At 51.2% G+C, this 11233-nt stretch overlaps 1 protein-coding gene and 1 pseudogene across 4 annotated transcripts in view; both read right to left on the bottom strand.

Moving 5' to 3' along the window:
* Positions 1 to 321: 321 nt before the first annotated feature.
* LOC109195827 (protein Daple-like) lies at positions 322 to 4347 on the bottom strand (annotated as a pseudogene). The gene is made up of 3 exons (XR_003215185.1): positions 4342 to 4347; positions 3690 to 3911; positions 322 to 2647 (listed from the first exon to the last, which is right to left on the bottom strand). The product of XR_003215185.1 is annotated as a protein Daple-like (transcript).
* A 118-nt stretch (positions 4348 to 4465) lies between these two features.
* Positions 4466 to 11233, bottom strand: part of ccdc88c (coiled-coil domain containing 88C) — a 38725-nt gene continuing 31957 nt past the window's right edge. For 2 of the 3 annotated variants that reach the window (XM_019348552.2, XM_019348551.2), the window contains exons 22-29: positions 11088 to 11231; positions 10641 to 10827; positions 10421 to 10566; positions 9710 to 9799; positions 9029 to 9274; positions 5000 to 5089; positions 4576 to 4689; positions 4466 to 4493 (exon numbers count right to left, since the gene is read on the bottom strand). In XM_019348552.2, coding sequence (XP_019204097.1) covers positions 4677 to 4689; positions 5000 to 5089; positions 9029 to 9274; positions 9710 to 9799; positions 10421 to 10566; positions 10641 to 10827; positions 11088 to 11231 — 916 coding nt within the window. In that variant the 3' untranslated portion in view covers positions 4466 to 4493; positions 4576 to 4676. Of the gene's footprint in view, positions 4494 to 4575; positions 4690 to 4993; positions 5090 to 5968; positions 6329 to 9028; positions 9275 to 9709; positions 9800 to 10420; positions 10567 to 10640; positions 10828 to 11087; positions 11232 to 11233 lie in introns of those variants that run through there. The other variant, XM_025900939.1, reaches the window with a different exon arrangement.

Genomic DNA, 11233 nt, shown 5'->3' with positions numbered 1-11233 from the left:
CAGAGGTCAAAGGTTAAAAATCTTTATTAGCAAAAAGCTTTGACATGTTTCTGCTCTCAGCCTCTGAGCGCGTCTGCAGCGACCGCAGCAGAAATCGTCTTAAAGTGAACTACAGCAAATCCAGTTACAGCAGGAACGTCACTGACGCTGCCACTTCCTCTTTCACTTCCTCCTCCGTATGAAAGATGACGCTTCGCGGCGAGCACACAGGAAGTAGGAAGAGCCCATAAAGTCGAACAGTTCTTCTTAACGTCACCCACCTGCTGCATGCACAGGTGATCTAAGTGATGTCACAAAAGTGTCACAGAGGCCCCACCCACCTGCATTCAAACTGTTTGTGAGGGGCAGCCAATCAGAAGAAAGTTTTCTAACAGCCACCTCGCTCGCTCTCAGATATTCTTAGAACGTGATCTGATTGGCTCGTGATGAAGCCGGAGGATTTAATTGGCTGCTGAGAAATGAGCATGATGTGTATGTATGAATCCAGCCTCGCAGAGGGAGGAGCTAAAGCAGCCTGATTCAGACAGAGGATGGCTCAGACACAGAAGCATTATTCTGAGCTGAGACTCATGCTCAGCCACTCTCACAGGTGCAGCAGTAACCAGCAGAACAGGTCGACTTTACAGCAAACACAAACAGAGCAAACGCACAGGTAACGTGACATCATCGACCTGCAGCGCCGCCACACACACAGGAAGTCATTTGGTATTTTCAAAGTAAAAACAAAAAAAATCATCAAACACGTACAAATTCCAGGAGGAATAATTTAACTCATATCAGCTCAGTCTTCATTTCATAACTCCAGTGTTACATCTTCATCTCTACCATCATCATCATCATCGTTAATGTAGTGCTTTGAAACAGCAGGTCAAAGGTCAGTCATTAAATATCATCAGCTGTGTGTGAGACACACCTTCAGTCATTGTGCCTCCTCTTCCTCCCCGAAGTGTGTGAGCTCAGCCAGAGGGAAAAACACTAAAATCATTCACGTGACCTCTGACCTCTGAGACAAACAGACAATCACCAAATGAGCGTGAATCCGGGAATGAGGTGTGTGTGTGTGTGTTCCATCTATAATTAACACAAACACCAAAACAGTGGCTGTTACAGCTCAGAGGAAACACGTGAATGATTTTACTCTCAGCCGCAGGCTCCAAACCTCAGTGTGTGTCTGTGTGTGTCTGTGTGTGTGTGAGAGAGTGTGTGTCTGTGTGTGTGTGTTTGAATTAAATCCAGCTGAGCAGAGAAGCCACAGAAACCCCCCGAGGACAAAGCCTGAGTGTCTCTCTATCATTATATAAATGTGTGTGTGTGTGTGTCTAGTGTCGGCTTGGGTTGAGCAACATTTCCAGTAAAGTGTCAGAGCGTTGCATGCTGGGATAGAATCTAAAGATGGATGGAGCAGGGCTGTAATTTAAAAGGGAGGAGGCTCTCCGCCTGTCCTGTTTACCCCCACCCCCACCCCTCCTCCACCCCTCCTGTGTCTTTTCCAGTGTTTGGCGTGATTTTGGAGGCGGGGAATGTGGTGTCCCGTACATTCAGGCGGCGGTCCTGCAGAGAGTCCAGCAGTTAGACAGGGCCGCTCGTAGTGTTGTGTTGTGGTGGCTGCAGGGTGGAGGTGATGGAGCAGCGTCTTCTCTGTGTGTGTTAGAGACGGAGCGTCAGCTCGGCGTCACTATAGAATCCAAAAAAGATGTTTTCAGGAAACGTCCCGCTCCGGTAAGCCCCGCCCCCCCATGGGGAGCGCTGATAGTGTCCATCCAGTCCTGCATCCACCTCAGAGTGATGATCATGTGACTGCCTCACCTGTCCACTTATTTACTAACAGGAAGTGAAAGGGTGGCTTCAGTCTCACTTCCTGTCTCTGAGGCTGGATGCAGGGCGTGGCGCTCCGGTATTTAGACGCAGCCGTACTCGTACCACACCGTCTGCGGGTCGTTGTTGGGGTCGGGTGACGCCGGGGTGCTCTTTGGGCGTTCCACCGAGCCACACCTCCCTCTCTCGCCATCCTTCTTCATGTGGGCGGAGTCGCCCAACCGCCCCTCCCTCGGGACCTCTGCGTACTCGGGGGTGTCGTCAGGCTGAGTGGCAGGCGTCGCTCTCACTGGGTTACCATGGCAATTTCACCACGGTGAGGGCCATTTCGGGAGGCGGCGCTCCGCCCTCGGTCCCGCTCTCGCTCCGCGTAGCGCTCCGCCTGCAGGTTCAGGGAGGCGGAGTGGTGGATGGGCGGGTTCAGGAAGCTGCCATCTGCGTGCTGATTGGACAGAGCGGTAAAACGAGCCGACAGCGGCCGCTCTCTCCCAGTGGTCCCGCCTCCTTGACGCCGCACCACGGCGTCAGCCTGGCCGGGGGAGCCGTCGTGTCCTCTGAAGCTGTCCGGCCCGTTAGAGCGCAGCAGGTCGGCCGAGGCCAGGCTGAAGGTCCTGCTCAGCGATTGGCTGCTTCTCTGACCCGAGGCCGGCGACTGGCCCACGGGCTGACGGGGCGAGGGCTTCACACTCTGTCCCGGCCTCTGATTGGACGACTGCACGGTGGGCGTGACGTAGCTGGTGGGCGTTGCCTGATCTCTGCAGGCAGGAGCTGAGGAGGCGGGGCTTCTAGCAAAATAGTCCGTCACCAGGTCCTCTCTGCTTCCTGTGGACACCTGAAAACCAGAGAAACAGTCAGGGCGGGGCTGACAAAGGGCAAAGGTCAAACACACCTGAGATGTGACTGAGAGGCCGGGAAAAACAACAGGTCGCTTTTATAAACGTTGACCTCTAAAGTGGTTAATAACGGCGTGATCAGAGCGCGTGCGGCTCTGAGAGAAACCGACCGTGTCGGGACGTTAGCTCCACAATTCTTACAAACACAGACCGCCCACCAGTGAAATCTCCCGACAGGAAACGAACCACATATCACCGCGAGCAAACAGAAACACGGTGAATATAAACGCTTCAGTTAGAAACCGCCGCCGCTGCCGTGCCTGCCTCCACTGCCGTGCCTGCCTCCACCCATCAGCTGCACCTCAACATATCAAACACACCGTCAGTGTTTTCATGCACCGTCCTGCACGAAACACCGAAACATCTGACCTGCTGAAGCAGCAGAGCTTCCTGTTTTACTGCCGCTCTGCTCTCGGACGCTCGAGGCGCCGACTCACTAAAACACCGAGGGCAGCGCTCACAGCAGCAGCAGGTTCAGGCTGGGCGTGTTCTTACGTGCTATTTATCAGAGGTTATCATCATCAAGCTGCACACCACACAATCGTTACATCACCGAACACTTTGATCTGCTACAAACAGGAAGTGCGCTGACACGACTGTGACGTCATGCTCCAGAGTTCATCTCAGACTAAAGTTTCTCACAGTGTTACTCAGAGTCACTGAATCATCACGTTTCAGTCTCACCTTTTGCTGCTTCTACTAAAAGTATTAACTAAAACACAAAGCTCCTGGTGTGAAACTGAATATCACGTCTGCTCTGTGGGCAGGTGTGAGGTCAGGGGTTCAAAGGTCAGAACATCCCCCGAGAGGCCTGTGACTGGCTTACAGTCTGTGGGGGGCCTGAGGGGCGGCGGCCTAATTTAAAGCAGGTAAACGTCAACATCAGGGCCGGTTTCAGCGTGAGTCTCCTCGACCGAAAGCTCGCCTCGTGTGATCAGCGGCGACGGCGGCGTGTGCAGAAATATGTGCCTCATGTCTCACCACAGGAGGAGACTGCAGGTTGCTCTCCTGCAGGAACTCTTCCAGCGTCACCATCTCACTCCCAGGAGAAGCAGGGCGGGTCTTACTTCTGACCCCGCCGCCACGCTGTGGCTGGGCCCTCTGGGGTGCGTGGTCATATGGAAGGGTGGAGCTTCGCGACAGGGTCAGCTGTGATTGGCTGAGACCTGTGACGTCGTCACTGGAGAGGCTGACGGAGCGGCCCTGGCGTTCCGAGAAATCTGAAAAGAAAGTACAGCTGAGTGCGGCGAAAGTGGGAAAGGCGACATTTGCGCCTCTAAACTAGCCCCGCCTCCACAGATCACCTAGTCCCGCCTCCAAAGTTTAGCTAGCACAGATTTGACCTGAAGTTCTTTAATTTCATTTCTCAGAGACTCTGTTGCAACACACCTGAATACCATGAGTCCTTCTTTAGTGAGACGATGAAGCTGAGGCGGCGAGCTCTAACTCTACTGCACCGTGTTCATTCACTCATGAGCTGCTGTAACATGAATCGAATGGCTGAATTCAGCACGCAGTCAGGTTCGTTAGTCTTGCTAACGACCTACTAAACGTAACCATGTGTGCTGCAGCAGAGACACGCGGCCCTCGAGGAGTTCGAGACTCCTGCTCTGTGCAGGCCACAGACACAGACCTCCATATTTAACCAGGTGTGTGTGTCTGTACCTCTGCAGCTCACAGGTGAGGTGGAGCTGGACGTGTTGTGGCTGAAGTCGGCTGACCCCGGGCGACCTCCGAACGCCGGGTCCGAGGCGTTGTGGCGCGAGTCTTCGTCCAGTAACGGGCCTGTAAATGTGAGCCGCAGCGTCACACGTGCAGTGTTTCAGACTTCTGCAGCTGCTCTGAGTAAAACGAAAAGCCGGCCTACCTCTGGGCCTGCGCACGGCGATCTGCCCCAGCCTGGAGGCAGAGCTGCCGGTGAAGCCCAGCGAAGACGACGGATGGCTCGGAGTGGAGCTCAGATGGATTTTATGGGTCTGACCTGGAATTAAAACAGAAAATCAGGAAGTTCTTGTGTGTGCAGTTCCTCCTTTAATGATCCTCAAACCTCAGGAATCATTTTTGTTACAGCGTCGACTCTGCTCGACGTCTGAGCTCAGCCGCACCAGCAAGGCTCAGTTTCACCAATTTATTGGGCGCTTTTACTCTTTTAGTCAGGACCCACAGACTGCCACAGAGTGGGCGGAGCTCCCGCTCTGTGAGGCAGGAACACCTCAGAGCCCGAGCTGGAAACCTTCCTCAGGACTGAAGCTGACCTGCAGCCTGTGAAAACACTGTGAGGGCTATGGTACCTGGTCCCTGTGCATCTTCTCCGTTGACGCTTTCGCTGCTTCCTCCTGGCGTGCTGCTGTGATAAACGCCCCGGCCCCTGTCCGCCAAGCCTGTGGACCAATCAGAATGCAGTGAGGAGGGATTCACAGCGGCAGGGTTAAAATCACTGGAAGCACAGCGGCGTGAGCGGGCGGGCCGTGAGCGTGAGGTCAGCGTCACAAAGAGCAAAGCAGGACACGGCGGCTCGCACACGCTCACTGTTAGCTCACTATGTGACCTGATGACATCACAGCGTGATCAGAGATGGCAGCTCCTGATCTGCATTAGAGGGACATGACGCAGCTGAAGCAGTGACAGCGGAGCCTCACACACAGCAAACACACCTGCTGCGTCCCACCTGACAGCGGACACGGTTAGTCAAAACTAAGGACACTGTGCTGTGATCTGACCAATCAGAAGCTGGGGGAGGGGCATTAGTGATAACTGTGACATCTGTGAAGTTTCCATTAAAGCACATCTGCAGGTTCAGGAACATCGCTGTCCAGACAGGAAACAACAAACCTACTTCCTGTCTGATGATGACTTTAAAGACGCTGGTTTTTACTTTTGTGATAAAACTAATCAAACGATGAAACATGACAGCTGCAGCGAGCTGCAGCTTATCTGAGACATGTGACCCTGAGGGCACAGGTGAGGGCACAGGTGAGCGCACAGGTGAGCGCACAGGTGAGCTGGGACACGGCCTGCAGCAGTTGTGATTCTGTGAGTGTTTCGTCGGGCGAAGCCTGCAGGTCTGCGTTAAAGCGGCGTCTGAAGCTTTCTGCAGCAGGAAGTGATGAGAGCGAGCGCCATCGCTTTAAATCCACTCAGGACTGAAAATCTTCATGACTTTAAAGACTTACAGCTCAGAACAGACTGCAAGCTACACACACACGCACGCACACACACACACACGCACACACACACGCACACACACGCACACTACTTACTATAACACTGTCCAGAAACACGGGGCTGCTCGAAGTTGTCTTTAATGTTTTAGTGTCAGAGGTGTGTGTGTGTGTGTCTGTCACACTGATGACTGTGATGATGAGGATGGTGTCAGTGGGCACAAAGGATGAGGATGAGGATGAGGATGTTAGAAATCTCCGTTGGCTAGGATTGGCTGGCTAGCGATGAGGTCAGCTGTGAGGTCGGCGGAGGACCAAAATCGCAGTCGTCTGGTGAGAGAGAGGGAGGAGCGGCGGGTGATGGGGAGGATGAGGACGGCGACAAGGAGGAGGAGGAAGAGGGGAGGATCTTGTCCTGACTTTTACTGCGGAGAAATTTGAAGCGTTTTGGAGGAGGAGCTGAGGAGACGGGAGGAAAAGGAAAGGTGAGTAAACGAAAGAAAACAGACGTGAGAACTCGTCATGGACGAACAGCAGAGATCATGCAGAGAACCCAGAACACACCAATCAGAGCGCTCGTCAGAGCTGAGCTCGGCTCACGCTCAGGTTAACCTGAAGCTCGGATGAAGGCTCGGCGCCACCGCCGCTGCTGCGCAACGTTCTCAGTAACGACTCAGGCCTAACGCCTGTAATTACACTGTAATTACCTACACATACTCAAAGGTCACAAGGTTGTACAGCAAACAGAGAAGTAATTATACTGAAAGTACATTAAAGTACTGCAGTACTGGCAGTGGATCAACCTTTAACCTTTAACCTTTAGCATCGTGCACATCAAAGCAAGTGTGGATAAATATTTAATATAAATATGATCCACTCCATAATAATCCATAACACACGTCACAGCGTGCGCAGATGTGGAAATACTCGACTAAATATACTTAGTCTCCCTGAAAGTATCTGTATGTAAATATAATAATTACACTGAAACCTTTAGTTACAGGGGAACTACGCCCTCACAGGCTGCATTCAAGTGTTCCCAGCTTCAGTGACCTTTAAAAACACCTGACTTCAATCTGAAGCTGGAGGCGTCGCCGAGTGCGCCGCGGCACTGATGAAGGAGAGCAGGGAGGTGAGGAAGACTAGGATGTAATGTCCTCTGTTAAACAGAAGGTTTATAAACGAGTGAGCCGAGCTCAGCCTGAGTTCAGATCCCACAGATGTTAGGAGCATGCACCACAGAGAAGAGGACGACGCAGGAGCTGCTGTCTGTGACGACTCATCACCTTTTTGAACTTGTTGGGTCACAAACGTTTCAGTGCCGACCTTCTTACGGTTTATAAATGTGGGCAGAGCCTAAACAATGTCAGTGTGTGACGGTTCCCTGTTTAAAAACCCATCGCACCCCTCTGTGTCAGTGTGAGGAAGTGTTAGTGCACATTTAGCCCCGGACATGTCCAGATGTAAGACGTTTCCACAGCACGTCTCTGTTTCTGTGGACAAAGAGTCCACGCCGTCCTGTAGCCATCACACACACAAAGGTTTGTTTTCACTTCCATCCAACAGTTTGTTTCACAGAAAACTTCCTCTCAAACACATGATCTGTCCCGTTTTGTCCAGATGTGCTGAACAGCTGGAGGACACTGTGGTGCTGCTCATCGTGGACACAGACGCTCCTGCTCTTAGCGACGGTCCGTGAGTGATTTTAACCCTTTATGACCCACCACAGAACCAAGTCCTCCAGAGCTTATCTTTATATTTTTACATGCTGCAGAGCCGTTTGTGGGAGCATTTCAAGCTGCTATACATCAATACAACCATTACAGCCCAAAGTTTAATAATATGTTTGCATTAAGTCCATAGTAACTACATAAATTGCAAAAAAAGTGCAATAAACTACAAAAAAATTGAAAATTGTTTTTTGGTTTTTTAAATATATTTCTGCTTAGAGAAATTTAAGAGGTTTGTCCCTCAAAACTGTAAATACAAAAAAGTTGCACTAAACAGTTTCCAACCACGAGAAATTTATTTTGAGAGTCTTCATAGTTTTATTTTTGAAATACACCAATTTTTATATACTGCAGGAAAAACGAAAATAAATATTATAATGCAAATTTGCAAAAAAACAGCATGTGCATCAAAATAAACTATTTCCAGCTGTGCAGTTTGAGTTCTAAGCATCACAGAAACTATGCAGAAAAGCATGAAGTGAAATATGACTTTTAAAAACTCCAGTAAAGGCTTATAAGGCCCTGAAGATGACTGACGTCTATTCCAACATAGGAAGTGTTATGAACAGCTGATCGGATCTGCAAAGCCTGTTTCTGGAATATTATGTTTTTGCTGCTGCAAGTGGTTTTTATGCAGTTTTTGCAAAGCCATATGTGGAAGGAAACCGTGACCGAGGACAAGCTGATGGCATAACATGTAAGTACAACTCCTCCGGTTTCATGTGCAAAAAAATTTATTGCGCTAGCTTACATGGTTGCAGTTCTACAGTGATTTAAAAATAGTTACGCAAAACGGAGCGTGCCTGCTCTGACCGGCTTTAAAGGGTTAAAGGCGTGCCAGCATTCCCGACGGTCCCAAACTAAGAATGTGACGTCTGGAACGTCACGCCGGCCAAAAAGCACAAAGACAGTTTTTGTTGTTCTTTCCTGTTTCACTTTGTTCTCATTTAGGCTCCAAAAAAACAAACAGAGGTTTCTGTGAGAGGGCTGCTCGCTCCACGTGTGCATACAGGTGAGGAGTAACACGCCAACAACACGCCTGCAAAAAACTCCCGTTCAGACTAAAAGTGCACAAACAGCTGTGCAGACCTGTCACTGCATGTCTGAATTTAAATGAGCTGCGTCTGTGGAGCGATGACCGACAGGTAACAAGTCAAAGAACGGATCGAATCTGATAAAAACCCTGAAAATCTGCAGTAAAAATATCAGACGTGTGCACGGCTGGGTCAGCTGCTCAGGAAGGTTCCAGATGTGAACTTACGGTCAGTCATGTGAAAGCCAACGGCGCCCTCTACAGGACAGAGAGAGCAGCTCCCCCACATGTGATCAGAAGTCCCCAAACTTCACAGTGAGCGAGTCCCCGAGAGGAAACTAAACACTCTGCAGGCATGTTTAACGAGTTTCTGTGTGTGTGTGTGTGTGTGTGTACCTCGGCTGATGGGGGTCACAGCTGGACTCTGGGGCCCGGGCTGTTATGGCCGCCGTCCTGCGAGTCACTGAGGGTCCTCTGGGGTGGAGGGGGCGGGGTCTCGGGGGGCAGGAGGGGGGCGTGGCAGGTAGAGGGATGTCCGGGGCGCTCTTAGTCCGCTCCCTCTCGGCCCCCCTCTCCCGGCTGCTCTCCTTTCGGGGTTTGATGAGTTTGACTAAAGCTTTGGCTCCGGCCCACTGACTCCTCCTGCAACACAGTGAGCACTCACACTTTTAAACACAATCAGGGCTCTGATTGGACAATAAGCAGGAAACGGCGTCACTCTTTCAATTCAATTCAATTTTATTTATATAGCTTAAATCACAACAAGAGTCGCCTCAAAGCGCTTTAACCAACTAGACCTGGAAAAACCTCCACGAGCATGTTGGGCTCTTTCATGTTCCCGGCCTCTGCGCTGAAACCTGCAGCCGCTCACCTGTTTGTCACACCTGTGACAAACAGGTGAGCGGCACACGTGAGCCAAGGTGAGAAGGATTCTGGCATTTGGTCTGTAGATGCGTATGGATACCCAGCAGCTGATGCTCCGCCTCTCATGGCGCCACAAAAACAAAGATGGCGGCGATGGCCATAAAGATAAGACAGTTTGGTTTGGTGCTGCTGAAGTGAAGTGTGGACTCTTACTTTTTAGGCGTGGGGTCGTAGAACTTGTACTGGTCCATGATCTTCTCCTCCAGTTTCTCCTTCTGACGACGGAGAGCGTTCAGCTTATCACTGATGAGACAGACAGACATCGGTCACAGTCGGCCAATTGTGATCACTATATGTCTGGCGGCCCACACACCAGTGAAACTTCCTGTCAGGCGTTACAGATTCAACTGTTTTTCTGTCAGCACGACTCTAAACTGTCAGAACAAAGATGACAGAAAAGTTCTGCTCGCTCAGACTCTCCACTTTATTTAACTCACAGAAAAACTGATATTTCTCTTTAATGGTCTGCTGTGGCAGCTGTTTGGGTTGGTTGTTGAAATTGTTGAACCTTTAGCTGAGACTCTGGTGTTTCCATGGAAACCACATACCCCTCCCTGCGAGGATTCTCAGCGGGGCTGAAGATTCAGCTCCCCCACACCGACGGGCCATCATTAACTGACATGAAATTATCTCACGGGCCAGATGCGTTTGACACCCCTGATTTAGATGGTCCAACCTGCTGATGAGATGGCAGGTGTGTGCCGGCAGGTGTGTGCCGGCAGGTGTGTGTCTGCAGTCACGTAAAAGCTAAACACAGATGTGAGGACTGCACTGACAGCTGAGGATGAACCGGGTTCGTCAGCGATCAGCTCGTCCTGCAGGACGTCGCCTGTCTGAGCCTCTCGGCGGCTGACGAGCACTCACATGTAGAGCTTCTGCTCCTGGTGGTACAGCTCCTTGCTCTCCATGCTCCTCTCCAGCAGTGTGTGGTTCTGCTGACTCAGCAGGTTGATCTGGCTCAGCAGGTGGTGGTTCTCCTCCTCCAGGTTCCCTTTGAGGCGACTCAGGAGCTGTGCACACACAGAGGAGGCGGTGACCACGCTGCCGCCTGTCAATCAGCCGTTTCAGAAAAACGTGCGCTTACCTCACAGTGGTTGTCTAGTTTAGTCATGGCGAGATCCAGCGTCTGGTGCTGCTCCATCAGCGAATCGTATCGCGCCATCCACTGACTCACTTCCAGCTGGGCGGAGCTTAAAGAGCTCTTGAGTTCATTGAGTCGCTGCTGGAGTCCCTTGCTCTGCTCCGCCTGCTGTGATTGGCTCTCGGAGAGTCTGAAGATGGAAGCAGAAGGTGAACAATTTAAAGTCTGTGCTCATTGGCTGCTGTCGAGGGCTTTCATTGGGTGTTACTGAGCTCTGATGAGCAACATCAGCCAGTAGCTCCACCCTCTCATCCAAACATGGTCACTTCTGGAACCAACATGGAGGACAAAACGCTAACACAGAGGCTTCAAAACATCAGAACCTAATGCGTGATGTCATGAGGGTAACATCCATCCTTTATATACAGTCTGTGTGTGAAAACACATCACCTGTCCACATCTGTTTTCAGCTGGAGGTTTTCCTGCTGCAGGAGGCGGTTCTTCTGGAACTCCAGGTTTAGCTCCTCCTTCTCTTTCAGGCCACGCCCCTCACGCGCCTCCAATTCATCCTTCTGCTGCAGCAGTGCACAGTACCT

The sequence above is a fragment of the Oreochromis niloticus genome, linkage group LG19, assembly GCF_001858045.2.
Source record: "Oreochromis niloticus isolate F11D_XX linkage group LG19, O_niloticus_UMD_NMBU, whole genome shotgun sequence".
NCBI lineage: Eukaryota > Metazoa > Chordata > Actinopteri > Cichliformes > Cichlidae > Oreochromis > Oreochromis niloticus.
Note: the sequence above shows the minus strand (reverse complement) of the source record. Positions and strands in the feature narration are given on the sequence as shown.